This window comes from Lepisosteus platostomus, chromosome 16 (assembly GCF_059453375.1).
Source record: "Lepisosteus platostomus isolate fLepPlt1 chromosome 16, fLepPlt1.hap1, whole genome shotgun sequence".
NCBI lineage: Eukaryota > Metazoa > Chordata > Actinopteri > Semionotiformes > Lepisosteidae > Lepisosteus > Lepisosteus platostomus.
In genome coordinates, this window is record NC_142626.1 from 20,886,571 (window position 1) to 20,911,956 (window position 25,386).

The 25,386-nt window shown below is 37.2% G+C and overlaps 1 protein-coding gene across 1 annotated transcript in view; it reads left to right on the plus strand.

The window, feature by feature from the left end:
• Window positions 1–22,996, plus strand: part of LOC148647017 (hydroperoxide isomerase ALOXE3-like) — a 58,731-nt gene extending 35,735 nt beyond the window's left edge. Inside the window, exons 11-14 of the mRNA XM_088608816.1 lie at window positions 853–974; window positions 16,970–17,070; window positions 19,792–19,962; window positions 21,981–22,996. Of these exons, the coding sequence (XP_088464942.1) occupies window positions 853–974; window positions 16,970–17,070; window positions 19,792–19,962; window positions 21,981–22,160 (574 nt within the window). The 3' untranslated portion in view covers window positions 22,161–22,996. The remainder of the gene's footprint in view (window positions 1–852; window positions 975–16,969; window positions 17,071–19,791; window positions 19,963–21,980) is intronic.
• The last annotated feature ends 2,390 nt before the right edge of the window (window positions 22,997–25,386 follow it).

The following is a 25,386-nucleotide window of genomic DNA, read 5'->3' on the forward strand; positions in this document are numbered from 1 at the left end:
AACTTTCTCAGAGCTTAAGCACCAAGAGATGAACATGATAAAATGATTAAATAAAACAAGTACACTGTTCCTATTTTCACACTCTCTAGGAATTCTATGCCATGACAGGAACAGATTTTGAAAGCTTCATAATTATTCTCAAACAGAGGAATGTAAGGAAGTCAATTAAGCATCAAGCATGTTCTGTATTGTAGCCTCAATTAATGCTGAATGTTTAATGGAAAGTTTGAGTAGGTGTACTGTACATACATCTCACATGGTTAATTAAAGAAATGTAGCATTAAAAATATGTCCTTTATTGCACAGGAGCATTCTGTGGATATATTCTACAACTCAGATTTCATTAAAATTGAAATCACAACATTTAAATTGAATGAAACATTTAAATAACACTTTTAAATTTGTAATTTAATGAGTACAGCAACATAAGGAATTGTTAAGACCACTTTCTTCCACACCTAAATATTGTTGCAAATAGGTTACTTTTTAAAATGTGTTGAGTGCATAGCATGAAATATCACATCTTAATCATGCATTGGCTTTATTTACTTGAACACAAGTCACATTGTGAACAAATTTATGATTATAAAACAATCTGCTAGAAACTGGTTAAAAATCTTTCAGTGCTTGAAGCAATTTATGATGACTAATTCTTCAGTGTGAATTATAATTACATGAATTGTAAGTACTCACAACCAGTAGTAAATTACTGTTTTTAATTATGTTTCAATGACAGCATGAGGTTTTGAATTTGTGATGTTACAGTGATTGTGTCTCATTGAGTGTAACACTTCACAGCACATTTTGCAACACAGATTTCTGCATTGTTTAGCTGCTATGCTTCCTTGTCAGGTTTGTGGAAGGTATACTAAAATATTACTACGCAGTAGACAAAGATGTCCAGGAGGACACAGAACTGCAGGCCTGGATAGGTGATATCTTCACCAATGGCTTCTTGGGAAGGGAACAGTCAGGTAAGTCACCAATATGAACAATACAAGATGTCGTTGTAAAAGTTTTTCCTTGGTGTTCAATAACATAAGATACAATTATGAATTACATCATTCTAAACTGGTGCTAAACTATCATCTCAAGGTTTTCATGACCACATGAACTTTTGGTCTCCTAACTTGTAGCTCAATCATAATCTTCTTCAGGTATCCCTGTAGACACTAACTTAGGCACACTAAAATAGGCAATCACCTGAGGAGCTGTTATTAATTTTAATTAATTATACTACTGGTAACTGAGTTTATTCAAATAAATTATGAAACTGATGGAATTAAAAAAGGGTAAAAATTAAAAATGGATGAAAATAACAACTCTGTTGAAACAAAATCAAATTGAAATGTATCAGTGGGTAACATTCAGAAGTTAACAATATACTAAAATAAAAATAAAACAGGATAGGGAAATGCACATTGGTAAGATGGAGTCAATCAAACAGAATGCAAGCAAACAGTAAGTTTGAAACACTGCCAAGCTCTGATTTCCATTTTGATGGGGGAATTAGTATTCGAATTAGAATTAGTATGAGTGCTAGTATTCCTCTGGAAAAAGCTAACCATCCCAAAATACCGTATGCACATTTCTCAACTAATATGTAATAAACGCAAAGCAATTCCTACAGCAAGTTAACTGAGGAAGGAGTATCTACAGCTACACTGGGTTTTACACAAAAACAATACTAACGAATATATCCAAATGTCTAGCTTTGTAGCTGTACAGTAGTTGCTGATGTATCTTCAGATGTAAAAGATCACAGCTTAACATACTATTTTTGTTTTTCAAATACTAATAGACTGTCAGTTAATGTAGTTCATATAAAGTTTATCTGAAGTCCATCAATTACTCCTTTGTGGTACAGGAAAACATTATATATGGTTATATAGGATATATGAAGATTTAGCACAAGGCTAAAAGACTGGTGCAGAGAAAAGAGGGTTTGGTTGTAAGAAGCGGCAGTAGTTGTGAGGTGAGCCTGCATTCTTGGGGGTCTAGAAACCAATATGAAAGGAAAATAGGTTACTAAGGGTTATAAGACAGATCAGGGTGAATGAATCAGAGGGACACACATGTATTTGGAAGTAATTTTACTTTGTAAGTAAGGACTATTTAAACTTAAGAACTGGAATGCAAGCAGTTTTAAACAGGCCAGTTCTGGTGGCATCAGAAAAGCCCTGGGCAACACCAATAACAAATTCAAGCAAATTCAGTAGCTGGGTGCTGCACTAACTGGGAATTATGACATTATGGAGTAACTGAAACATAGTTAGGTAAGGTTAATGGGGAATATAAAATTAATAGTTGTCCAATTTTGGAAAGACAAGCAGGACAAGAAGGTGGTGTTGTCAAGTCATGCATCAAAAATAACTGGTGAGCTAGAAAATGTTATTTGGTTAAACTGTCAAATAGTAACTTAAAGAAATCATCATTAGGTATAAGACACAGTGGCACAAGTTGTTGACTGTATGATGAGATCATAAAGGTGTGTAGCAAAGGTATTGTTGCATTGCTAGGATATTTCAACTTCCCACAAGTAAATTGTATCTTGTTTTATAATAAAAATGTGTAATGAGCAAGTCATACCATATAGTAATACTAATATATTTTTTTCATTTTCTTTCCTTTTAATACAGTATACACAATTATTAGTGCATTATGTATAAACAGTAATTAGATAACATACTTTTGTTTTGATTGTAAAATATATTATACATAGTGGCTTTTAAAACATTTTTTTCATTTAAAAGCCAATAAACAAAAAATAAACAGGTCAGTAGTTTTGAATGACTCAAAGATTTATGGTCACGTACCAAACCTGTAAGCGTGGGTTCACAGAAAAGCTCAGTGAGCTTTTCCCCTATTGTTACTGCAGAAAAAAGCAAATTACCTTCAGAATGTACAGATGTAAAATTTAGGCCATGAAGTCTGAAATATCAGATTTTTTAAAATATCTTTTCTTTCTTCAAATGTAAATGTTTCATGTTAGCACATTTTTCCAAGCCTTGTTGAATATATTTACTACTTTGGATACAAATTTGAGACCAAATAAACACAAAAGGTTCTGCATGGGGATTTATAAAAACAGATCCTGACAGCTTTTTTTTATGATATATACTGTAGCTTGAGTTATCCCGGAATCCAGGCCAAATTTCCCTCCTCGGCCATTACCACGGCCTCCAAAGGGATAAAGAAAAAAAACACAGATAAAAGAGCACTGCAGAAGCTACAGCCACAGCTGAAAATTAGGTAAAAAGGGTGACAGAAAAGAATATTCGAATAGAAACAAAATAAAGGGAAGCATTTTTTTCCAGTACTAAAGCAGCAAAGAACAGTAAAATTGGGAACACAAGTCAGAAAAATAATAGAGGATTAAGAGTAAAAGATAACTACAGATGCAGCCATTCAAAATGCATGGGCGATACCGCATTATTTTCCGGTACGCTGTACGCAGTCTACAGCGAGTTACCGGTAAATACCGCGAGTTACCGGTAAATACCGCTAGCAAAATAATAGTATCTGGAATTTCCGCAAGGTGGAGCTAATAAAGCTCAACCTCTCATGTTTGAGCTGTCGCCATCAAAGTCTTTAACGAAGATATTACTAATAGTATTAATAATGAATGACCTTCGACAAGCTGTAAGTGTAAACTCAAAGTATTGCCCTGGTCCACATTCCTTTTTTTCATTGACCGTCTTTGTAAAAGTAACACCACAGCATTTCGCAATCACGCATTTTTTTCCAATCATGCAAAGTACAGTCATTTTTGAGAATCGATTCACCATGCCTTTCACATGCTCATAAAAGAGATTGATTTAGGAACATAAACATATTACCGTATGCAAACTGTACTGTATACAGTATGTATATGTATATTTAATGTCTTAACTGTGCCCGTTTAAGTATTGAATATTCATATGGAATTTTACCACTGAAGGGAAATCTTAGTAGCTGAGCATAAAAAGAATAGGAGCATACTGCAACGCGTGTGAAGGCCATAAACGATATTAATTTTGGAACATAAACATACAGTATATGGCTGGTCTCTGTACTTTAAAGAAAACATACACGAAACATGGTTTCATTATGACCAGAATCGGTCTTGAGATATTTTTAACTTGATTTACAGTATTTGAGAGGTATGTCTTAACACCGATACTACAGTGCGTAAATACTGCTCACGTATATGTTTCTAGGTTTATATTATGCATTTCATATGGTCAAATTACTTTTGAGCAACTAATAAGAAGCACGAAACGGTATGCGTTTTAGTTTCGTTTTGTGCTGGGACTATGCTTTTAACAATGTCGCCGTGGATTGATTAGAGATATCAAGTACATACAAGTCATTTTTTAAATGTTGTAGTTCGTCTTGTAAAAATGTTACGAGTACATCATCTGTCAACAATTACACAGGTTCTGTTTCCATATTGCGGATTTTGGTTACGTAATATTATTTTCTAATTTCACATTGTGAATATATGATTTGGGCAAACAGAGCCGCAAAGAAGTACATTATGGGTTGTTGTTTTTTTTTTTGCAGTTTTATCTAGAACAAGCAATGCTTAAACCTTTGTCTGATTCTTGTGAAACTATCCACACGACAGTTACAGTACCTAGGAGTTGACTTCAGTGATGTCACTGATGGGAAGTTTCTAAAAATCCATCCTCTGTAAAACGTCTTCTCTAGTTGTCCTGCATATGTTTTCGCTAATGAAGCTGTGTGTTCTGAGCCTGGATCTCTACATTTCTGTATGAACCAGCTTAGAGGGCTTAATACTGCTTGTGTTTAAATTGAGTGTAAGGTAATTTATGCTTCTAAAGTCATGGTCAGCATTTATTATTGTACTGTGCTGTAAACTGGTTCTGTGCCTAGTCACATTATTTTATAGCGTTTTTATAGCGTTATCAAATCTGGTGGCGCTGTGTGTTAGTTTCCTGACTCCCATGTCACATGGTCTGTGATTGAATCCCATGGAACTATGACTTTATTTTTTAACAAACATTTCTTTGAAAAAATGAAACGTTTCTCTTGGTCAGAGATTAAATAAAACCTCACTCGCACCAAACAAATTTATATTTCTAAATATCACAATATGATCGAATTTAAGTCTTTTTAATAACAATGAATAGTCACCTATGTGTTACAAAATCAACATTTATATTGATTTGAATCGCGTTTTGATTTAAATCGTAAACGCGTGTTTAAATATATGTGTTTAAAGGCAATTTACTGTATAAAAGCGCTGATTCTTATGGAATGTGTTCCGCCGGGGATTCAAAAAAAATATTTTTTTTAATCGCGTATCTAAGGAAAATTGCAGTATAACTTTGTTCATGCACAAACAGTGGCATGTTACATTATAATTTGGGTGTCTCCTCTAGCCAGAAAGCTCTAAATTACATTTTGAGTGCGGTTTTTGACTTTTTCTAAATTGCAACCCATAAATAAAGCTGATAAAGTTTAGACTAACTGTATTCTAAACTGTATTACAACAGCACATTGGACAATGCAACGTAAATTGCAAAAATGCACTTGGAAACTGTCCAAGCCCTCCTACGAAAATTATTTAAACTGCGACACTGATCATTCATCTCTAAATAAACTTTATTTTATATAGCGTTTTAAGCGAATAGGTAATTAGATTGCTCATAAACCTAATCGCTTTTTCTACATAAACACAGTGTGATTGCTCTCTGAAAATGCTTTTCCTTTATATTTAGGCTCAGATTTCAACTATAGATCGTATTATTATAAACTTTCTTGGAAAAATGTCTTTTATGTAAACCATGTGTGCTATTAATTCATTTAGGGCTAAAATACGTTCATTGTCTTCCAATCGAGTCGAGTTGACATTGGAAGCTTGCCACTTTTCATTGAGGTGCCTAGCTACCAGTTAACACTGTACTTCCTACTTTGAAAATACCTGTGAAACCGGTTTAATTTGCACTCCGGCAGAGAGGGGGTTGTACTCGTTAATGTCCGATGACATACAAGTGGAAAGATTACAGATTTTAATTGTCTTTTTTCTGAACCAGGGAAAATCATGTTTCTCTATAACAACAATAAAAAACTATATTTTACATTATTTTACATATCCCGCTTACACATCGCACGATTTTAATAAATCTATTCTTTATTAATAATAAATAAATAATACTAAAGATACTACAGCAAAGAGGTCACTTGATTTTTGGAATAATTCCAAATAGCACAATGATCCACTGGCATCCCTGAAGTCTGTTTAGTCCATAATCTTCCAAATACAATCACTAAGCAATTATAAGAATTATACCATCCTATTTCTTTGTGATGTCCTGTGAAAACTAAACCTATTTTTATAAGGCTTTTACTCAAAAGATTTCCAAACACACAAAGCATTTGTGAAGTACTATAGTATTTCTAAAGGTTACTGGGACAACATCAATCATTAAAGCTTAACAATAAAGTTTAGATTGCTGACTATGGACTAACTACATTAACTAACTGCAATGCAACAGTAGACATTTTACAAGTAAGAATATCTGGTTGAATTCTTGCATTTGTAGCCAATTTAATGCGAGAGATTTTAAGTTTTCCAATGCAGTTCACTATCATTATACACAAAAGCCAAACCATGAACTTTGAAGCAGACTTCAAGAAAACACCTGTTGGTGTTAAATGGTGAGGTTTTATTATAATCTAAGGTATGAAAACAAACTAGCTACATTTTTAACACACTTTATAATACACCACTTTTTTGTTGTATCCCACGTGATTTGAAGCATTTCTGTTTTAATTGAACTTCTAGAGTTATTTCTCCAATGTTTAGGAGGATATCGCCATAATAAGGGCATGCTTGTCATATGCTAAAAGAATAGCTTATAACAGGAAAGGCAAAGTCTGGTTTTTTTAAAATGCTCCTTTAAAGCCTGTGCCCCAGAAGGTCCATTTATGTTGAGCTGTGAAAGTGCTTTACAGTAAAAACCTTGTGTAAATGGTTAAAAGCAATGATCCAGGGACCAAAGGTGATTCAGGAGCCTAGAACCAATATTTGTGTGCTCGGTGCAGTCGGATGTTGAAATTTGTTCCCCGTTTTTGAAAAAGTCCCAGTGTATGCTGTTCCTTTTATTTACAATAAGAATCTAGGAACCTCTAGGAGACATCAACTGCAAAGTGACATGACTGAGAGCCTCTTGAGTCCTGCAGATACAGGGTAACTCATAATTTTAATGAAATCAAATGTGTACTGTACGTGTAAAACTGAAGCTGACCTAACAACCATCCCCTTTTCTGCAGAGCGTGTTTAATTGTACTGTTTCAGCACATCAGTATTTTTTTTTAATTTTTTAAATAAAGCCTTTAGACAATTAGGAGGTACTGGTATTCAAAAGGTAGAAAGTGGTGTTTTCAGAGGCCTAAAGGGAAACTGTTATACCTAATGATTAAATACTTGATGAGACATTTTTTTACTGCATTGTTTATGTATGATCTGTGTATCTCAGCTGAAAAGCTGAGATAAAATAAGATGTATGCATCTAAATAACTGGACCTCAAATAGCAGACCTTATGAGCAATACTGTGTGTATTTATTTAAAATATTTATAGCTCCTCTGGAAGGTTGTTGGGGGAAAAAAACCTCACTCGCACCAAACAAATTTATATTTCTAAATATCACAACATGTTCGAATTTAAGTCATTTTAATAACAATGAATAGTCACCTAGGCGTAACAATATAAACATTTATATTGATTTAAATCGCGTTTAAATCGCCTTTATTTAAAACCCATAAATAAAGCTGATACTGTTTAGACTTTTAATTATTTAAAACTGTATTACAGCAGCACAATGCACAATGCAACGTAAATCACTTTCTTTGTCTTCTGTGTAATAATGTTCACCTCTCTGTCCAGCAAATTAACAATAGTAATAATAATGAACTTTATTGTATATGGCGCCTTTAAAGGTGGCTCCTCAAAGCGCTTTACAGGTTAAAAACAATAACAACAATACTGTTAGGCTGGGCAAACGATTTTTTTTTTATGAAATACAAAATGAGATATAATGATGAGTTCCGGCTTAGACATTAAGGAAGAGCATAACACGTGGGCGGCGTAGAGGTCGGCTCTGGCTTTCACATCTACTGTATACACTGCAAGTACAACCCCCCTCTCTGCAGGAGTGCTGGCTGTGACGAATTAAACCGGTTTCACAGGTATTTTCAAAGTAGAAGCAGGTGAGATTTCCAGCGAAAGACACGTCCCCCCCCCCCCCTCAAAATCCCAGTAAGTACAGTACTAGTTAAGAAAGGCGAGGCTCCTCAATGAAATCGCTTTAACATGCTAATACGTTGGTGTAACAGTCCGGGCGTGGCAAGCTTCTAATTTCAACCCTGCCACGGCGAAAGGAACCCTTCTTTCATTTGAAGACAATGAACATACTTTAGCCCTGAATGAATTAATAGCAAACATGGTTTACATAAAAGCCCTTTCAGCCTTTGTCACTAATGAAACAAAGGTCACTAGCTTTTGTCACTAATGAAACCACTTAATAAAGACATAAATATAGAAATCTTAAGATTTTTAAAATACATGACTTTGCTAAAATTTATTTGAAAATAAAAACGATTACAAACGCCAGGGGAGAGAGAGAACAGGGGAGGGATGTTGGTTTTGCATAGGGGGCGGGGCTACGGAAATGAGGTATGTTTGGGAATGTGGAGTTACATGTTCTGGCTGTTTGTGATTTATCGTTGTTGAGTATGGAGTGTTGAGGTATTGATTTTGTGTAAAGCTTTATGTTGAAAATTGAGGTGGATTTTGTTTATGATAAAGAGGATAAACTGGGTTGGGAGGAGGGTTTTGTTTTGCATAAGGGGCGGGATTATGATAATTGGAGGAATTTGCGAGAGTATAATGGTTTGATATATTTGATTTTGTATTGTGGCTGTTATCTATGTTTTTGGTTGGTATTATGTTTATATGGTTGTTTTTGTTGGTTGGTTGTTATTATGGTTATTAATAATACGATCTATAGTTGAAATCTGAGCCTAAATAAAAAGAAAAAGCAAGTGATTAGGTTTATGAGCAATCTAATTACTTATTCGTTTAAAACGCTATATAAAATAAAGTTTATTATTAATTTGCTGGACAGAGCGGTGAACATTATTATGCATAAGACAAAGATAACGATCCTGATCAGTTTAGAAATCTGTGTGCGCTGTAAGGTTTTTACTTCTTAAACTTTTAAAATACACGTTTCGAATAGAAAGAAATCCTCTTCCTGGTACAGTCGCATGAAGAGAGAGGCGAAACAGCCCTACACAACCCTGTTGCAGTACACAAATATAATCATATCGTTATTAAATTCTTTAGATACGCGATTCCATATTATATTAGCAGAAAAGCTTAAAACTACCACTTTTTCACACGCTATTTCACATGTTAGTTAAATTTAATTTATTTATATATTATATATTTATATCTCTGACCAAGGGAAACGTTTCATTTTTTTAAAGAAATGTTTGTTAAAAAAGGAGTCACAGTTTTAGTGGGATTTGATCACAGACCGTGTGACATTGGAGTCAGGAACCTAACACACAGCGCCACCAGCAAGGTCGCATGCAGACTGCTGAAAAAGCACTACAGAAACATTATCGACAGACAATGTACAGCGTGTACTATTCTTGTGTTGCGGTAAATGAATATAATTATATCGTTATTAATTTCGTTAGATACGCGATTCCATATTATATTCCCTTTTAATCAAATTCTAAAAGTATGCTCGTTGACTACGGTATCTCTTTAGTTAAAGACTTCGATGCTTAAAATGTTTAGGGAGAAATGGAATACTGGTGTGTATTTTTTCTTTAAAGTACCAAGACCAGCCATATACTGTATGTTTATGTTCCAAAATTAATATCGTTTATGGCCTTCACACGCCTTACAGTATGCTCCTATTCTTTTTATGCTCAGCTACTAAGATTTCCCTTCAGTGGTAAAATTCAATATCTACAACGGGCACAGTAAAGACGTTTACTGTAAATCTTTCTACGACAGACCAACGGACCACGAGTGCCCCTGTTGGTCAACCAATCACGTACTGCGGTACCCCGCGTCATCTTGCGTCACGATGTGCGACGCCGTAGCCAATTACCTCCGGTACGTGTCTGTACCGCACACTTTGAATGGCTGCATCTGTAAATGAATGGTAACACTAAATGATTATATCACATAGGTGTTGACAGTAGAAGATATCAATGACATGACACATGTTATAGATTAAGCTCCAGTACTACTGGACAATTTTAGCATAAACTGATATTAAGGCACTAGAGCAGCTGGGACAATTAAAAATGAAAAACGTTTCCACACTGCAGACACTTGAGGATATGATGGATGTTATTCAAAGACACCTAACTAGTATATTACAACTCTCATTTAGATGGGTGCACTACCCAAAGATTGAAAAATCACAAAGATAACATCAATCCATAAAAGAGGGACTGAAGGGGGACTGAACAGAAATTACAGACCAACCAGTCTTACTTATGTTACTGATAATGTAATGAAAAATATACATAAATTAGAAATACGGACACCTTGGGTTTAGAAATTGAAAGACTTGTTTAGGAAACTTGCAATATATTTTTTTTGAAAAAGTAGAAAGAACATTAGATTATACTTAAGTATAATTAAGTATAATATAAGAAAAGAGTTTAATAAGGTCCAAAAGCCATAGAAATCCAAGTTAATTGATACACATGGATCACGAACTGATTAACAAACAGGAAACAGAAGATTGTTGCTTTTAAGTGCCGTTGGGTTGGTGTCAGCTCATGATGACCCTATAGATAGCTCTCTTATAATAATAATAAACTTTATTTTATATAGCGCCTTTAAAGGTGGCTTCTCAAAGCGCTTTACAGGATGACAATAACAATAAATAAGAAGACTACAACAATAAATAAGAAAATTTCACAAGACAGGACACAATTATAATTACAACAATACAACAATAAAAATAGAGGAGACCGTGGAAGATGGTATTAAGAAGAGCAGAGGGGTGAAGAATGGAACCAGTTAAGTAAAGGCTTTTCTGAAGAAGAAGGTTTTGAGTCTGGATTTGAAGGAGTTTAGAGAAGGTGACTCTCTAATATCCTTGGGCAAAGAGTTCCAGAGCTTGGGGGCATAGCAGGAGAAGGCCCTGTCGCCCATACAATGTAGACGGGCTTGGGGGACAGTAAGGAGGGCAGAATTTGAAGAGCGGAGGTTGCGAGGTGGGGAGTAGGGCGATAAAAGTTCAGACAGGTATTGAGGTGCCAAGCCATGTAAAGCCTTGTAGGTGAGCATGAGGATTTTAAAGTCTACGCGGAATTTGACCGGAAGCCAGTGCAAGGACTCCAGGATAGGAGTAATGTGAACACTTGTACTAGACCTGGTCAGGATTCTGGCTGCTGAATTTTGGACATACTGCAGCTTGTTCAGAGTAGATTTAGATACACCAGGGAGCAGAGCATTGCAGTAGTCAATTCGGGAGAATACAAATATGTTGATCAGCTTTTCAGCCACAGTTAATGATAGCATAGGGCGTAGTCTTGCGATATTTCTAAGGTGAAAAAAAGATGTTTTGACAGTATGCTGTACATGTGGGTCGAATGTTAAGACAGAATCGAATATAACCCCAAGGTTTTTCAATTTTGATTGAAGCTCTAGTACAGAGCCATCTACAGACAAGGTTACAGGACTGGCTTTACGAAGTTGATGGGGGGTACCAATAAGCATGACTTCAGTCTTGTCACAGTTAAGATGAAGGAAGTTTTGAGTCATCCAAATTTTTATGTCAGAGATGCAATTAGATAGAATAGAGACAGCCACGTCAGTGTCGGGTTTGGTATGGATGTATATTTGAGTATCGTCAGCGTAAAAATGAAAGCTGAGGCCATGTGATCTTAAAAGCTGACCAAGTGGGAACATGTAAATGCTGAAGAGCAAGGGGCCCAGTATTGAGCCCTGGGGGACACCAGACTTGACAAGACCGATTTCAGACCTGTACCCATTGAGAGAGACAAAGTGACAGCGATCAGTGAGGTAAGACTTAAACCATTTGAGGGCAGTGTCAGAGACTCCAAACACAGTCTCGAGACGAGAAAGCAAGATGTTATGGTCAACAGTGTCAAAGGCAGCACTGAGATCAAGAAGGATGAGTATGGAAAGAGAACCAGAATCAGAAGCTATTAGGAGATCGTTGGTGACTTTGACTAGGGCGGTTTCTGTGCTGTGAAGTTGACGGAAGCCAGATTGGAGGGGTTCGAAAAGGTTGTTTGTCATGAGGTGGTTATGTAACTGAAGTGTGACAGCACGTTCTAGAATTTTAGAGAGAAAGGGTAAGTTGGAGATGGGGCGAAAGTTGTTAAGATTGTCGAGAGCCATGTTAGGCTTCTTTGGCACTGGGGTAATAGCAGCAGTTTTGAGGACCGTTGGTACAATGCCGGTTCTCAAGGATTCGTGTATTATATTGAGGACAATGGGACAGAGAGAAGAGAAACAGGACTGGAATAAAGTGGTGGGAATGGGATCTAAAATAGATGTGGTGGGTTTCATGCGCGTAACTAGTTTGTTTAGGGATGCTGAGTCAAGAAGAGAGAAGCTGGAGAGACGGGAACCAGAGAAGTTGGATGAGGAGGGAGGAGGTGTGGAAATTATATCCGTAGTGGAGAGAATGTGATGCCGGATGTTGTCAATCTTAGAACTAAAGAAATCTAAAAATGTGTTGCAAAGTTGTGATGAGGCAGGTAATGTGGTGGGGCAGTTTGGCTTGAGCAGTCTGTTGATGGTGGAGAAAAGATGTCTGGGATTGTTTTGGTGATTTTCAATGATGTGAGAGAAGTAGGTGGATCTAGCAGACTCTATAGTAACCTTATAATCAGATAAGTAATCTCTCCAGGCCTGATAATGTACATTGAGGCCGGAAAGACGCCACCTACGCTCAAGTTTGCGAGAGGCTGCCTTCATGGAACGCAGATGGTCATTGTACCAGGGGACAGGGCGAGAGAAGGAGATGGTTCGAGTTTTTAAAGGAGCAAAGGTGTCGAGGGTAGATAAAAGAGCATTGTCAAGTAACTGTATTTTGTCCTCTAGAGGGTCAGAGGAAGAGAAACAGGATAAGGAGGACAGAACAGAATTTGCAAACCTTGGGTGATCAATTGATCGCCAGTTGCGGAAATTTACAGAGCGTGAGGGGGAAGTGTTAGAAACAGGTAATTCCAGATTGAAAAGAATGGCTAAGTGGTCAGAGAGGCCTAGATCAAGGGGGGAGCAGTGGGAGACAAAGGAGTCATTTGCAATAATTAGATCTAAGGTGTGTCCTTTGTTATGTGTAGGGGTACAAACAAACTGAGCAAGGTCAAAGCATCCCAAAAGAGAAAGGAAGTCTTTAGCCAGACTGGAAGAGGTTGAATCAATGTGTATATTAAAGTCCCCTAGAATAAGGATCCTTTTAAATTTAAGGGATAAGAATGAGAGAAAATCAGCAAACTCACCTAAGAAGACTCCACTGGGTTTGGGTGGTCTGTAAACTGTGGCAATAATAGTAGATTGGGGGATAGAAACATTTAAAACAAGACACTCAAAAGAAGAGGGAGGAGGTATAGCTATAGGACTTAGACTGTAAAAAAGCTTGTAAATAACAATGATGCCCCCGCCTCTGCCTGAAAGACGCGGAAGGTCAAAGAAACCATATCCAGGAGGAACTAGTTGGTTGAACAGGAGTCCATCGTTTTGTTTGTGCCATGTTTCGGTTAAGCACAGAAGGTCCAGTTGTTTTTCTTTGATAATGTCACATAAAAGAAGAGCCTTGCTGTTAACGGAGCGGGTGTTGAGTAGCGCTGATCTGGCCAGTCTCGGGGATGCAGGGGGAAGCGGAGTGCGGTCCAGGTGCGGTAGTGAGAGGAGATTTTTTAGATCGGCGCCGGTACGTGATGGACTTACAGACGTGCGCCGAAAGGCAGGGATAGAGACTCCGCAGGCAGACGAACGAAAAGAACGGCGTCCTGTGCTGCGATGGATGTAGCGAGTCGGTCGTAAAATCCCAGTAAAACGGCAGTAATCGAATGTGTCTTTGACCAGGAAGTAGCTTTGTTTTAGTTGAAGAAGTTGCAGTGCAGTGTACCTCACAGACATGATCGATGAAGCGAGACGGGAAGGAAATCCAGAGAAGGCGGTAGCAAGAGGTGAAGGTCTTCAGTTGAGTAAGTTCACAATGCAGTGGAAGTCGCATTTGTGAATTTGTAACGTGTGAAGCGGATGAAAATAGATAAATTAGAAATCAGTGTAATCGAGGAGAAAAAGGGAAAAAAAAAACATAAATAAGTAGATAGAAATGAAAAACTGGTGAGAGGAGCGGCAGCCAAGTGCGCCAGCGTTCCCTCTCGACCAGAACCGGATTGCATATTGTCACTATCAATAGAGTTTTTGTGGCAAGACACAGAAGTAGATATCCAGGCCTTTCTTCTGCACAGATAATGCTTGTGTTGTTGCCATTGTCACGGAAACGTGATCCTCTGCTGCCGACACTGCCCAATACTGCTGCTGCCCAGTATGGGTTATTAAGGCAAGTGAAACCCTTTTCTGGCAGGGTAACAGTCGCTATGTTCAAAGTACCGTCATCAGGATGTGACATTTTTATAGGAAACCCGGTCGCCAGCCATGAATCCACCCCACTCTATTAGTACCACCTCTTGTTGTCTGGAGGACCTGGTGCAAGACGTTGGATGCAAACCCACTGCCCTGAGCTCATGAGTCTCACGCTTTACCAACAGAACTAGTCAGGGGCCTAAACAGAAAATTATCTTAAGGGAAATAACCACTAACTGGGAAAAGGTTAGTAGCTGTGCTGCAGGGATCAGTTTAAGCCCAATGCTCTTCCCAATAGATATCAACAATCCAGATTCTGGTATAATTGGCATATTAATAAAGTTTGCTGATGACAGTAACATAGGAGAATTGGAAAACAGAATTAATGGCAAGGCAGTTACAAAAAGACTTAATCAAAATCATGACTGGCTTTAAAATTGACAAACAAAAAATTGATAAAATACAAAAATTGATAAATACAAAGTGATCTGTACTGGTAGTAGAAAAATACACATACATCATCCTGGGTTATGCAAGACTTACATATTGTATATCCTGCCATGTTTCTCAAAATAAAATTTTCAATTTAATACTTCAGTCTTTCTTTGTTTTAGCGCATGTACGACAATGTCTGCATATTATCTTGTGCTTTTTCAGGGAAAATTGTGAGTAACCCATATTGCAATCATTTCAGGGAGGAGACCAAATGAATTTTATTATTTTTATTTTTTTAATTACCGAACAGTACAGAGACAATAAAATGTGCAGCATTTATAAATTTGTAACAAGATGATTCTCTCTTATTTACTGTACTGTATATTTTATATCTAATCAGAGGATTATAGTTTTCTTTTCATTCATCATCACTTCATCCCCCCCTTCTATATAGATGGGGATTTTCCTTTCTTTTAATTTCTGCCTCTGGACTGAGAGCTGCTGCTACATTCTCACTCTGTGTCTGCCCCCCTCCATGATTAGCACACACAGACTTGTTATCCATTAAAGGGTAATAAATCCTGGGCACCTTAAATTCTGCTCTCCTGTCCTTCCTTCTTCACTTACATTCACAGCTATGGGAAACAAGGGATTTGTGATACAGTGGAAGGTATCTTCCCCTGTTCACCACTAGAGGGCCCCTGACACTTCCAAGGCAGCCCTCTAAATTGTTTCTCTCTCTCCTGATTGTCACGTGAGAATGTCTATCATCAGCACCACTTGAGTTTCTAATTAAGAACTCTATATTACATTCACACGTGACTTCTCTCCGTTCATTTTAGAACCATGCAATCAGCTGTAAGGCTATGGCACATTCTTTCATCTCCTTTAGTGAATTTTTTTAAAAAATGTATTGAGTCTCACTGCTCACTCTAGCTTCCCATAGTATAGAACCCTAATATTTTGAACGACTACACATCAGCTTTCTACCTCCTCTCGACCCAGGAAGTTACACAGCAAAGGGATCTAGGTGTAACGTAGATCCTTCTTCTGTACATCCACATCAAGATCATGAATGGAGGTGATAAAAAGCAAACAGTGCTTGAATACTATTACAAAATCGGGGGTCAAGAAGGTAGGGCAGTTTAACCAAAAGAAATTTGAAAATATATTTCATTCACCATTTCATATATTTCTCAGTGTAATCTGGTTATTCAACCAATAAAGTTGATTGAAGTTTGATTGTGGTTCTCTTAGGGTTAGATTCCACTCCAGGCTTTGATGAGTTTTAAACCAAAACTTTTTTTTAATTTACACTGTTTAAATAAATGCTATGAAACTTAATTATGCCAAACGAATCTGTTGATACATTATAGACATGTTCCTGGTTATCAGTTTAATGTATTACTGCATTGTTCATGATACTATTCAATAAAACTGACTTTTAACTAAGCATCGGTAGCAGACATCACTGTTTTACAGATCACAGGTATTACAGATATCACTATAAATCTACATTTATATGCATCTGTTGTCCAATGTAGTAATTAAATTAGTAATAATAAATTAATTGAAATGAAGAAGGTACTGCAATCAGATGAGTGTTAATTTAAAGTGGCTTTAGAAGAGGCTACTGTATGTTGACTTTTGATGTAAATTAGAAAATTAGTCAAGAAAAACTGCAGGTCCTCTGCTTGATCAGTTATCGTTCAATTGTGACTTGCATGACAGACACCTCTGATGGGTGCTGTGGAGCACAATTCTCCCTGTGCTATACAGAAGTTGTACCTACAAGATAACTTAATATGTGCTTGGTGTTCCCAAAAAATTATATATAGCACTATTGCTGGTATTGTACTGGTGTTACATTAGTATTGTAAAGTCAGTGTTTTTCATTGTGTTGTTACATCTCTTTCAGGTATTCCAAAAACCTTCTGCACTACAGAAAAACTAAAGAAGTTTCTCACCATGGTCATATTTACCTGCTCAGTGCAGCACAGTGCAGTCAACAGTGGACAGGTGAGTTCTGTTCTGCTGACTGGAAACACCCACTTTCTGTTGAAATCCCTTTTACTTCTGGTCCTCTTGACCCCTGACTTCTTTTGAGTGCAACCAGGTCTGTTTGCAGCAGTGCGAAACTATGGGACAAGAAGCACAACATATAAATTCAATCTTGTTAGAGTAATTCTATTTTTACATTTTTTTTTATTTCTTAAAGTGACATGACTCAACACCAAATGAAAGTTAAAACACCAACATAATATAATACTGCTCAATCCATAATATTTTTTCTTCAAAATATTAAATATTCATTATTCTTATTAAGTGGTTCTAGATGCAATGGACAATAACTGGCTCCTGTCTTTGTCCATTAAGCTTCAAAGCAAGTTGATGTTAACTGAGATGTAAGTTTCCCATATTCAGTGATCAAAGCAATTATAAAGTTTTTCATAGTTAATTAATTAAGTTCTGGGTAAATAATTAAGTGTCAATCAATATTTAAGGATAAAACAGAGAGGAGAGAGAAAGAGGGAGGGAGACAAGAGACAAGAGGGGGTGAAAGCTCCTTGTTCCAGATCACCTGCAAAGACCAGATTGGAGCTATGTATCTGAACCTTGTTAGGAGAGTTTGCTATGCTGTGTTTTTAGGGAGCTCTGATTTCCTGTGTAAATATCACTTGGTTAAAACAGCCACCTCTGGTTAGTGTGTGTATTTTTAGAATAGGGATACTTTTTTTGGTGGCATCCAGGTTTATGTAAAGAGGGATTTAACTGCAGGTTACATTCTTTTTAGTTTAAAAGGCATCTTATCTATTTTTTGGCCTTATTAAGCATTATATAACACATTAGTTCTCTGGTATGTCTTATTTGAAAGTTGCAAAGGAACAAATAAAGGTTTATTCCATGCTGAAAACAGAAAAGCCTTCTTTGGGTGTTAAAAAAGCTCCAAAAACGTTTTCTTTTCTTTTTTTCCAGCATGGAATAAACCTTTAATTGTTCCTTTGCAGCCTACACATGCTGATTTATCTCCCTACTTGAATTATTCAAAAGTTAGTGCATAGGGTGACTTGTGTGCTGTATGTTTGTTGTCTGTTGTTTAGTGTGTGTGTGTGTGTGTGTATTGTCAATGTTAATTAATATTTGTCTGCCTGAATCTGCCACATTGTAAGTGTGCCTGAATTAGTATTATTTTCACATAAGCTGTGCCAGAGAACAAATAATTCATGTGCCTCTAACTATACCAACTGCTGGGGTTTTATTAATGAATATACAGGATATATGGCTTGTATTTGGTTCATTTTCATTAGATACCTGTGGAATTAAACACAATAGGAAAGTATTTAACCGTTCACTCTAACTTTACTCTGTTTAATATAATAATGGAACAAGTAATAGGTTTAACATTTAACATGACACCTGACACCTGAAGAAGGCTTCCCAGCTGAAACATTGTGTTTTCTTTCTCCCTTTCTCCCTTTTTTTCAGCATGGAATAAACCTATTACTTGTTCCTTTGCAGCCTAGGCATGCTGACGCAGCTACGCACCTGACTTAATATAATAATTGTTTGTATTTATACATGCGTTACATCAGAAACTGGGGTTGCTCAGTTTCCCTCACTGTGAATAGACCTGAGATTAGACCTAATCTCTGATTGCAAGACTGCTGCTTAAATTAATAGACATAGAAATGGTTACAGCATATTGACTTACAGCTTATTAGGATATGTTTTCCTGCTAACTTGAAACCAAATTTGAAAGCTTACCCCCTTAACACTTTCATTACAAACTATGATGCTATAATGTTTTGAAAAAAAAATGTGAATATGTCCATTTAGGACTAGATGAATTAGTAAAAAATTCAAGATAAGCTAATAATATAATATAATATGCTAATGGATTTATGTACTATCTCATCTGACAATTTTCTGAAATAACCAGGATGAATAAATTGTTCACAACCAGATACACACAACCCATTAGGTTGTTCCATATGTCCATACCTAGCTGGTTTCCACGTGTTCTCTGATTCATGCTTCACTGCTGATATCAAAGAAATCGGTGGCATTGATTTTGTCAGTCTTTTAGGTTTTTGAAAACTTGCTATCAGATTCACTCATAGTCTTCTCTGTTCAAGACCAAAAAGGTTTATTTCCTTCACCCTGTCAGTGTAAGAGATTCCCTTAAGCTTTGGATTATACCTGGTTTCTATTCTGAGTTTGATAAAGCACTTCTAAATAAAGACAATGTTAAATGAGAACTTTATTTCACAATGTCATATAGGTTATTGAACTGCAAAATCATCTGTGCCTATTGGGTAAGGACTGACTTAGCTGACAGGAGACCCATTTTCTGGATAGCTTGTCCTACATTGTCAGTATCCTGGGAGTCACTACTTAACAAAATACTCTTATTCTATAAATACAGTAGCTTCTGAGTTCCAACTCATGATTGATTCCTTTATTATTGTATGTATCTGATGTGTATGTTCTTGTGAATACTTGGTCATGTGCATGTCTTTATGTATGCATCGATGCTCATGAATTTTTGTTAAACCTAAGTGTCATTTTGTCCAGGTTTGCATAATAGTTTGAGTGAGCATAGTCATGTTGGCCAGTCATAGTAATCAAGTGTGAAAATTGGCACATGAAATTTGTGGATGTTTTTAGTAAACAACATTTACACAAGAGTCATTTGTGTAACACTTATGCAGTAATTATGCTACTGTTTTTGTCTCACAGTTTGACTATGGCTCCTGGATGCCTAATGCTCCCTTCACCATGACCCGGCGTCCACCCTCCACAAAGCAGGATCTCCCCTTTTCTGAGATCATCAAGAGTACAGCTGATAAAATGAGCAGCTTAATGAATCTGGCTGTCACAAGACTACTCAGCTACTCTTACCTTGATAAAGTGAGTTTCATTCTACTACAGTGACAAGGACTGTTCAGACATCATAAAGTTCATTTGCGGATATATGTAGACTTTAAAACAAAGCCACAATATGTTACATTATGTTAATTCATTGCTTTTGTGAACATTTTTATTAATTTATAGTTAATATAAAAAAAACAAATTCCAGAAGAGATAAACATTTATGATATAACTCTATTGGATTAATGGCTAAGGGATCCCCAGGCATACAATACATTAAACAACTATGTTTGAAGCACTAAGTATTAAGACTCTGCATCAGCAACAACACTCCAAATCTCCTCCATTCTTTCCCATGGACTCAAGCACTGCAGTATCAGTCCATATAATTGATAACAACTCAGACCACTGACACTGGGGGTTGGAGATATAAGGATTGCCATTGTGATACCTGTGTCTTTTTAGCTGTTCAGACCAGTCAACCAGATCCAGTTCTGTCAGTGCAAGATGCCCAGATTAAAGTCATCATCTAGCAAGAGTACCAAGCAAGTTATTTAGAACACAGCATTTCTCAGTCCTGATATGGAGGGACTCCTGTGTCTGCTGACTTTCATCCAACTGAGCCCTTAATCACTGGTGTTTATTAGTGTCCTTACCTGATCTACTGTACGTGCTTTTTTCTGCACTTATTGTTTGGTTTCAGTAATATCATGAAGTATATTACCTCCAACAACTTCACACAACATTTAAAGCAGTCTCTCCTTAACTTGCTCATTAGGAAATCGCTGCCTTTGTTCTGATTAAACAGCTCCCGAGAGGTGATTAATTTATGAAAAACAGACACAGGTGAGAATGGCAATCTGACATTCTCACAAAGAGCTCAATTTTTCCTTCCATTTATGCCCACTTCATTACATTTGTAGGAATGAGAGCAGTTCAGAAATAAACTGGGTAGTACTAAAACTACCCTAGTAACTAGTAATTGTAAGTATTTTAAAGGCCTTAAACAGACATAGAAGACAACAGGCCTCTGGTTCAGAACTCAGTTGGAGCAAAAGCCAGAGGAAACAGCACATCCCCAAGATGACTGAGAACCACTTATTTAGAATAGTAAACTAACAGAAGGACCTGTTTCCAGAACCAGTATCAGATAAACAAAATTGGAAGTTTCGAAACAGTTTCCTGCAGATTTTGCACACTGTTGAATTTGATATGGAGTTGCTTCCTTTTGCACATTAATTTGATATTTACGAATGCAGTATTGTCTAATAGCACAAAGAATAAAAGAAAGGAATCATAGAACTGAAAAAAATAAGGCCAAAGCATCTGAAATGTTTGACCAGTGGCACAGTCAGAGGGGTGTAGATTTCTCCAGTGCAACATTTAATGGCATTTCTGCAGACTTGAACCAATTCATCATATACCCTGAAGAAGCAACGAAAATATAAAAAACAGAAGACACTGGACACTGTCTTTGAGTACCACAGAAAAGGCTTGGGAAGCAATTATAGAGTATGAGTGTATTTAGCTGAACAAAAAAATGTTTTGAAAGGATCACTACATATCACATCAACCACAACCAGATCAAAAATAGCTTCTTAATACAGATCATCCAGGTGGATGCTGCACATTGGTGGTGGTGGAGGGGAGTCCCCATTACCTGTAAAGTGCTTTGTGTGGAGTGTCCAGAAAAGTGCTATATAAGTGTAAGCAATTATATTTATTATTATTATTGTCACCTTCAACATCAATCGGTCAAGTATAATATTCCTGACAGTATTCAGATCTGCATCCAGAATAAAGTAAAAATCAGTGGCATTTGTTAAGCAGTTGAAAAATTCTATAGGGGAATACATTTTAAAATAAGCATTTTTTTTTCTGGGACATTAGTTTTTAAATATGCTAATTACCCTAGTTCAAAAATGATACAACTTGAGACCTCTTTGTTTTCTGTGCTACACATAGTTGTTACATTTATTAACAAATCCCCATACAATGCATTGATATTTCTGATAATACGTCTGTATCATGCCAAAATATGTACCTCCTTTTCACAGGTTAAACTGGGCGACTATCCAGAGAAGCTCTTCAAAGAAAAAAGACCCCAGGATCTGATATTAAGATTAAGATCTGAGCTGGAGAAGATTGAGGATGAAATAAAGTCCCGCAACAAAAACATAGAAATGAAATACACATACATGCTTCCATCCTGCATTGAGAACAGTGTGGCTATCTAAACTTCACCATCAAGAAGCATCATTCTGTACTCCCTGTCTCTGTCATGTCTCATGTTAAATTTTAAGAAATTATAAGGAAAAATATATACTTCTGTTTTACTGCATGCCTTATGCTAAATAATATAAATGTAGACTAATACAAAATCAAACAAAATAATACGAATGAAAACAAATTAATCCTGATTATCAACTTAATCTTGATCTTGAATAAAAAAAGCCTTAAGATTTATGATGTGGGTTAAGTGGTTTTCCAATCTCTGTTGTTCATTCTCTGGGCTGAATCATTAATTAGAAAATCTAGGTATGATTATAAAGCTTCTGAGTGGTTTAACCAATAAAAGTGCTCATCTGAGTGCAGGTTGTGCTCTATGATCTAGGTATTGCAGGTTCAAGCCTGGGTCATGTCACTAGTAACAGTGACCAGGATTCCCCAAGAGGCTAGGAGAAGGACTGTAGGATGGGATGTGTCAGCCTGGGCCAAGACAAATGATTCAAAGGTAGCAGAGTTGGGGGACTTTGCCCTCATCTCCTTATTCTTCCCTGCGTACATTTGCAGGAGAAGAATAAGGCTGTGCACTGACACATTAAACTAAACATAATTTTTCCCAAACTGGATTGGCATAGAACAAAACCCACTATATATAAATTTGAATTATGAGATTTTCAGCCAGTCTTAAATGGGGTGGATGCTTGTGGGTTTTCTGTTACCATGTCATGTGGTGATTAGAGCTTTTTTTTCTTAAATTTACCTATTTTGTATTGTGTACTCATCAGTGAAAAAAAATGTAGACACATTTTCTCATGAAAATAAATGGAACTGTATGCCACATCCATCACTGAATGCTGTTTGCTTCTTCCTTTCTTATAAAATCATCACATTTTTTTCACTGTATCTTGCTTTATATAGGATTGAAAAAGCACACTTCTTTCTGTTTTCTGTCATTTTCAATTTATCATTAATGATTGTGACTTTAAGACATTATCCTAACTGCCTCCCCAGACAAACTTGAAGACCATCCCTAGCTCATCTGAGCCTGGCCGGCAGTGGGTACATTACAGTCAGGTGAACCAAAGCTGGCAGGATGTCTGCTTTCAACACCATAACTTTCCCCGTGAGGGACATGCATTCTCCTTGGCGTTCACCTTGGCATTCACATGAGCCTTTTTTTCTGAGAAGAGCTGTCTGTAGAAATCAGTTACCGCTTCTACTTTGTCACCCTTGACCAGAACCTCCTCCGTCTCAGGCTGTGGATGACCTCTTTTTCTGGGCTCCACGGACCAGATCAAAGAAATAAACAGGAACAGGTTGCATTATTTTCATAATGGAACGAGTAATAGGTTTATTCCATGCTGAAAAAAAAAGAAGAAAGAAAACACAACGTTTTGACCGTGGAGCCTTCTTCAGGTGTGAGAAAGACAAGGCAGTAAGCAAAGGTAATGTAGCATAGGGGAACAAAAGCTGGGAGAGATGAGGAGTGAAAGGCAGGAGCAGGGGACAGAAAGAGAGGCCAATCAAGAGATGTGAAGTCAGAATAGGTGTAGAGAGGTGTGAAATGAAACTACCAATGAATGGTGAAAATTGAGAAGAAGAGTAGTCTGTCGTTAAGAGAAGGGGGAAGGTGTGATCCTAGCTGCAGGATAATTTTGGTTTCAGTAGTCTTTCTGATGTATGAGTTCGGAAAAACATCTTTGAGAACACAGACAGAGAGATTAGGGTGGTCATGGCTATCAGAGGTGAAATGAGAAACAATGGGCTTGGAGAGATCTTTAATCTTCACAGCCCTGACGTGTTCTCTGAAGCGGTCTCTGAGTCTCCTTCCTGTTTCTCCAATGTAGATGGCTGGGCATTTACTGCAAGAGATACAGTAAATAAGGTTGCTGGAGGTACAAGATGCCATTTGGGTGATCCAGAATTGTCCTGAGGGGCCTTGAATGAGTGTGGTGGTGGCTGTGTACTTGCAGATGATACAACGAGCTCTGTTGCAAGGAAAAGTGCCTGTGTGGATGGTTGCTGAGGGCGGTCAAGGGAGCTGTGAACAAGAAGGTTGCGCAGATTAGGTGATCGACAATATGAGATGATGGGGCAGTCAGAAAAGAGGGCCCCAATGGAGGGATCATCCTGTAGGATGGAAAAGTTGTCGTTAATAGTCCTGGGGATAGGAAGTGTGTTGGGGTGGTAGGGAAGCACCAAAGGAATGCGGTTGTTATGGCGGGAGTTCCTGATTGAGTTGATGGTCCGAGGGGTGTTTTTGGCTTGGGCAAGGTTCCTGTCAATAACACAGATGGGGTATCCTCTGTTAGTGAAAAAGGAGTACATTTTAAGGGCTTGGTTCTGGAAGTCGATGTCGTCTTTGCATAATCGTCGTAGCAGAAGGAACAGTGAAAAAGGGAGAGAGTTTTTAGTGTGTTTGGGGTGAAATGAGCTTTACAGGAGATATCTGTGTGAATCCGTGGGCTTGTAATAAACCGAAGTGGAGAGTCAGGGTAGTTGATGGAGAAGTTGATGTCTAGATACGGAAGAGTAGTGAAAGATATGTTAACCGTATATTTGAGGGACGGGTGGAAGTTGGTGAAATGCAGGAAGCAGTCAAGCTGGTCGTTGGCGCATGTGGCGGCACCGACGCAGTCATCAATGTATTGCTTGTAAAGGTCAGGGACATAGCCAGAGTAGGAAGTGAAGAAGCGTTCTTCTACCCTAATATACGGTTGTGGATAAGACATTACTATCTTATTCACGGAACTGTGATTACAGTTCCAGCCATTCAGAATTCACGAAGTACGCTGCGTTAAAAAGTGGTGAGCATGGCGCATCATACCACATTATACCACATGCAAATTAAATTATGATAAAAGTATCTGGAAGCACATTGTAAAACCGCCAGGTGGAGCTAATAAAGTTTAACTTCTCATGCACAGCATTTGAGTTGTCGCCAGGAAACGCCCTGTTTCTAATCCCGGTCACTGCAGACTGACAATCTTTTTCCAATTAAGAATTTAAGTTGTATACTTTTTAGACTTTTAACCATTTTAAACTGTGTATTACAGTATGTTAATCATTCAACATTAAAAAGTCAGTTTATTTCAGTATATAAGCAAGATTGCTCAGTTGGACATAAGTACACAACCTTCAACCTTCATCATAAATAATTTAGTCATTCATAAATATTTTACACATCAAAGCCTTTAACTTGGTAACTTATTGGGTTCTGGTTTAAACGTGCTTGTT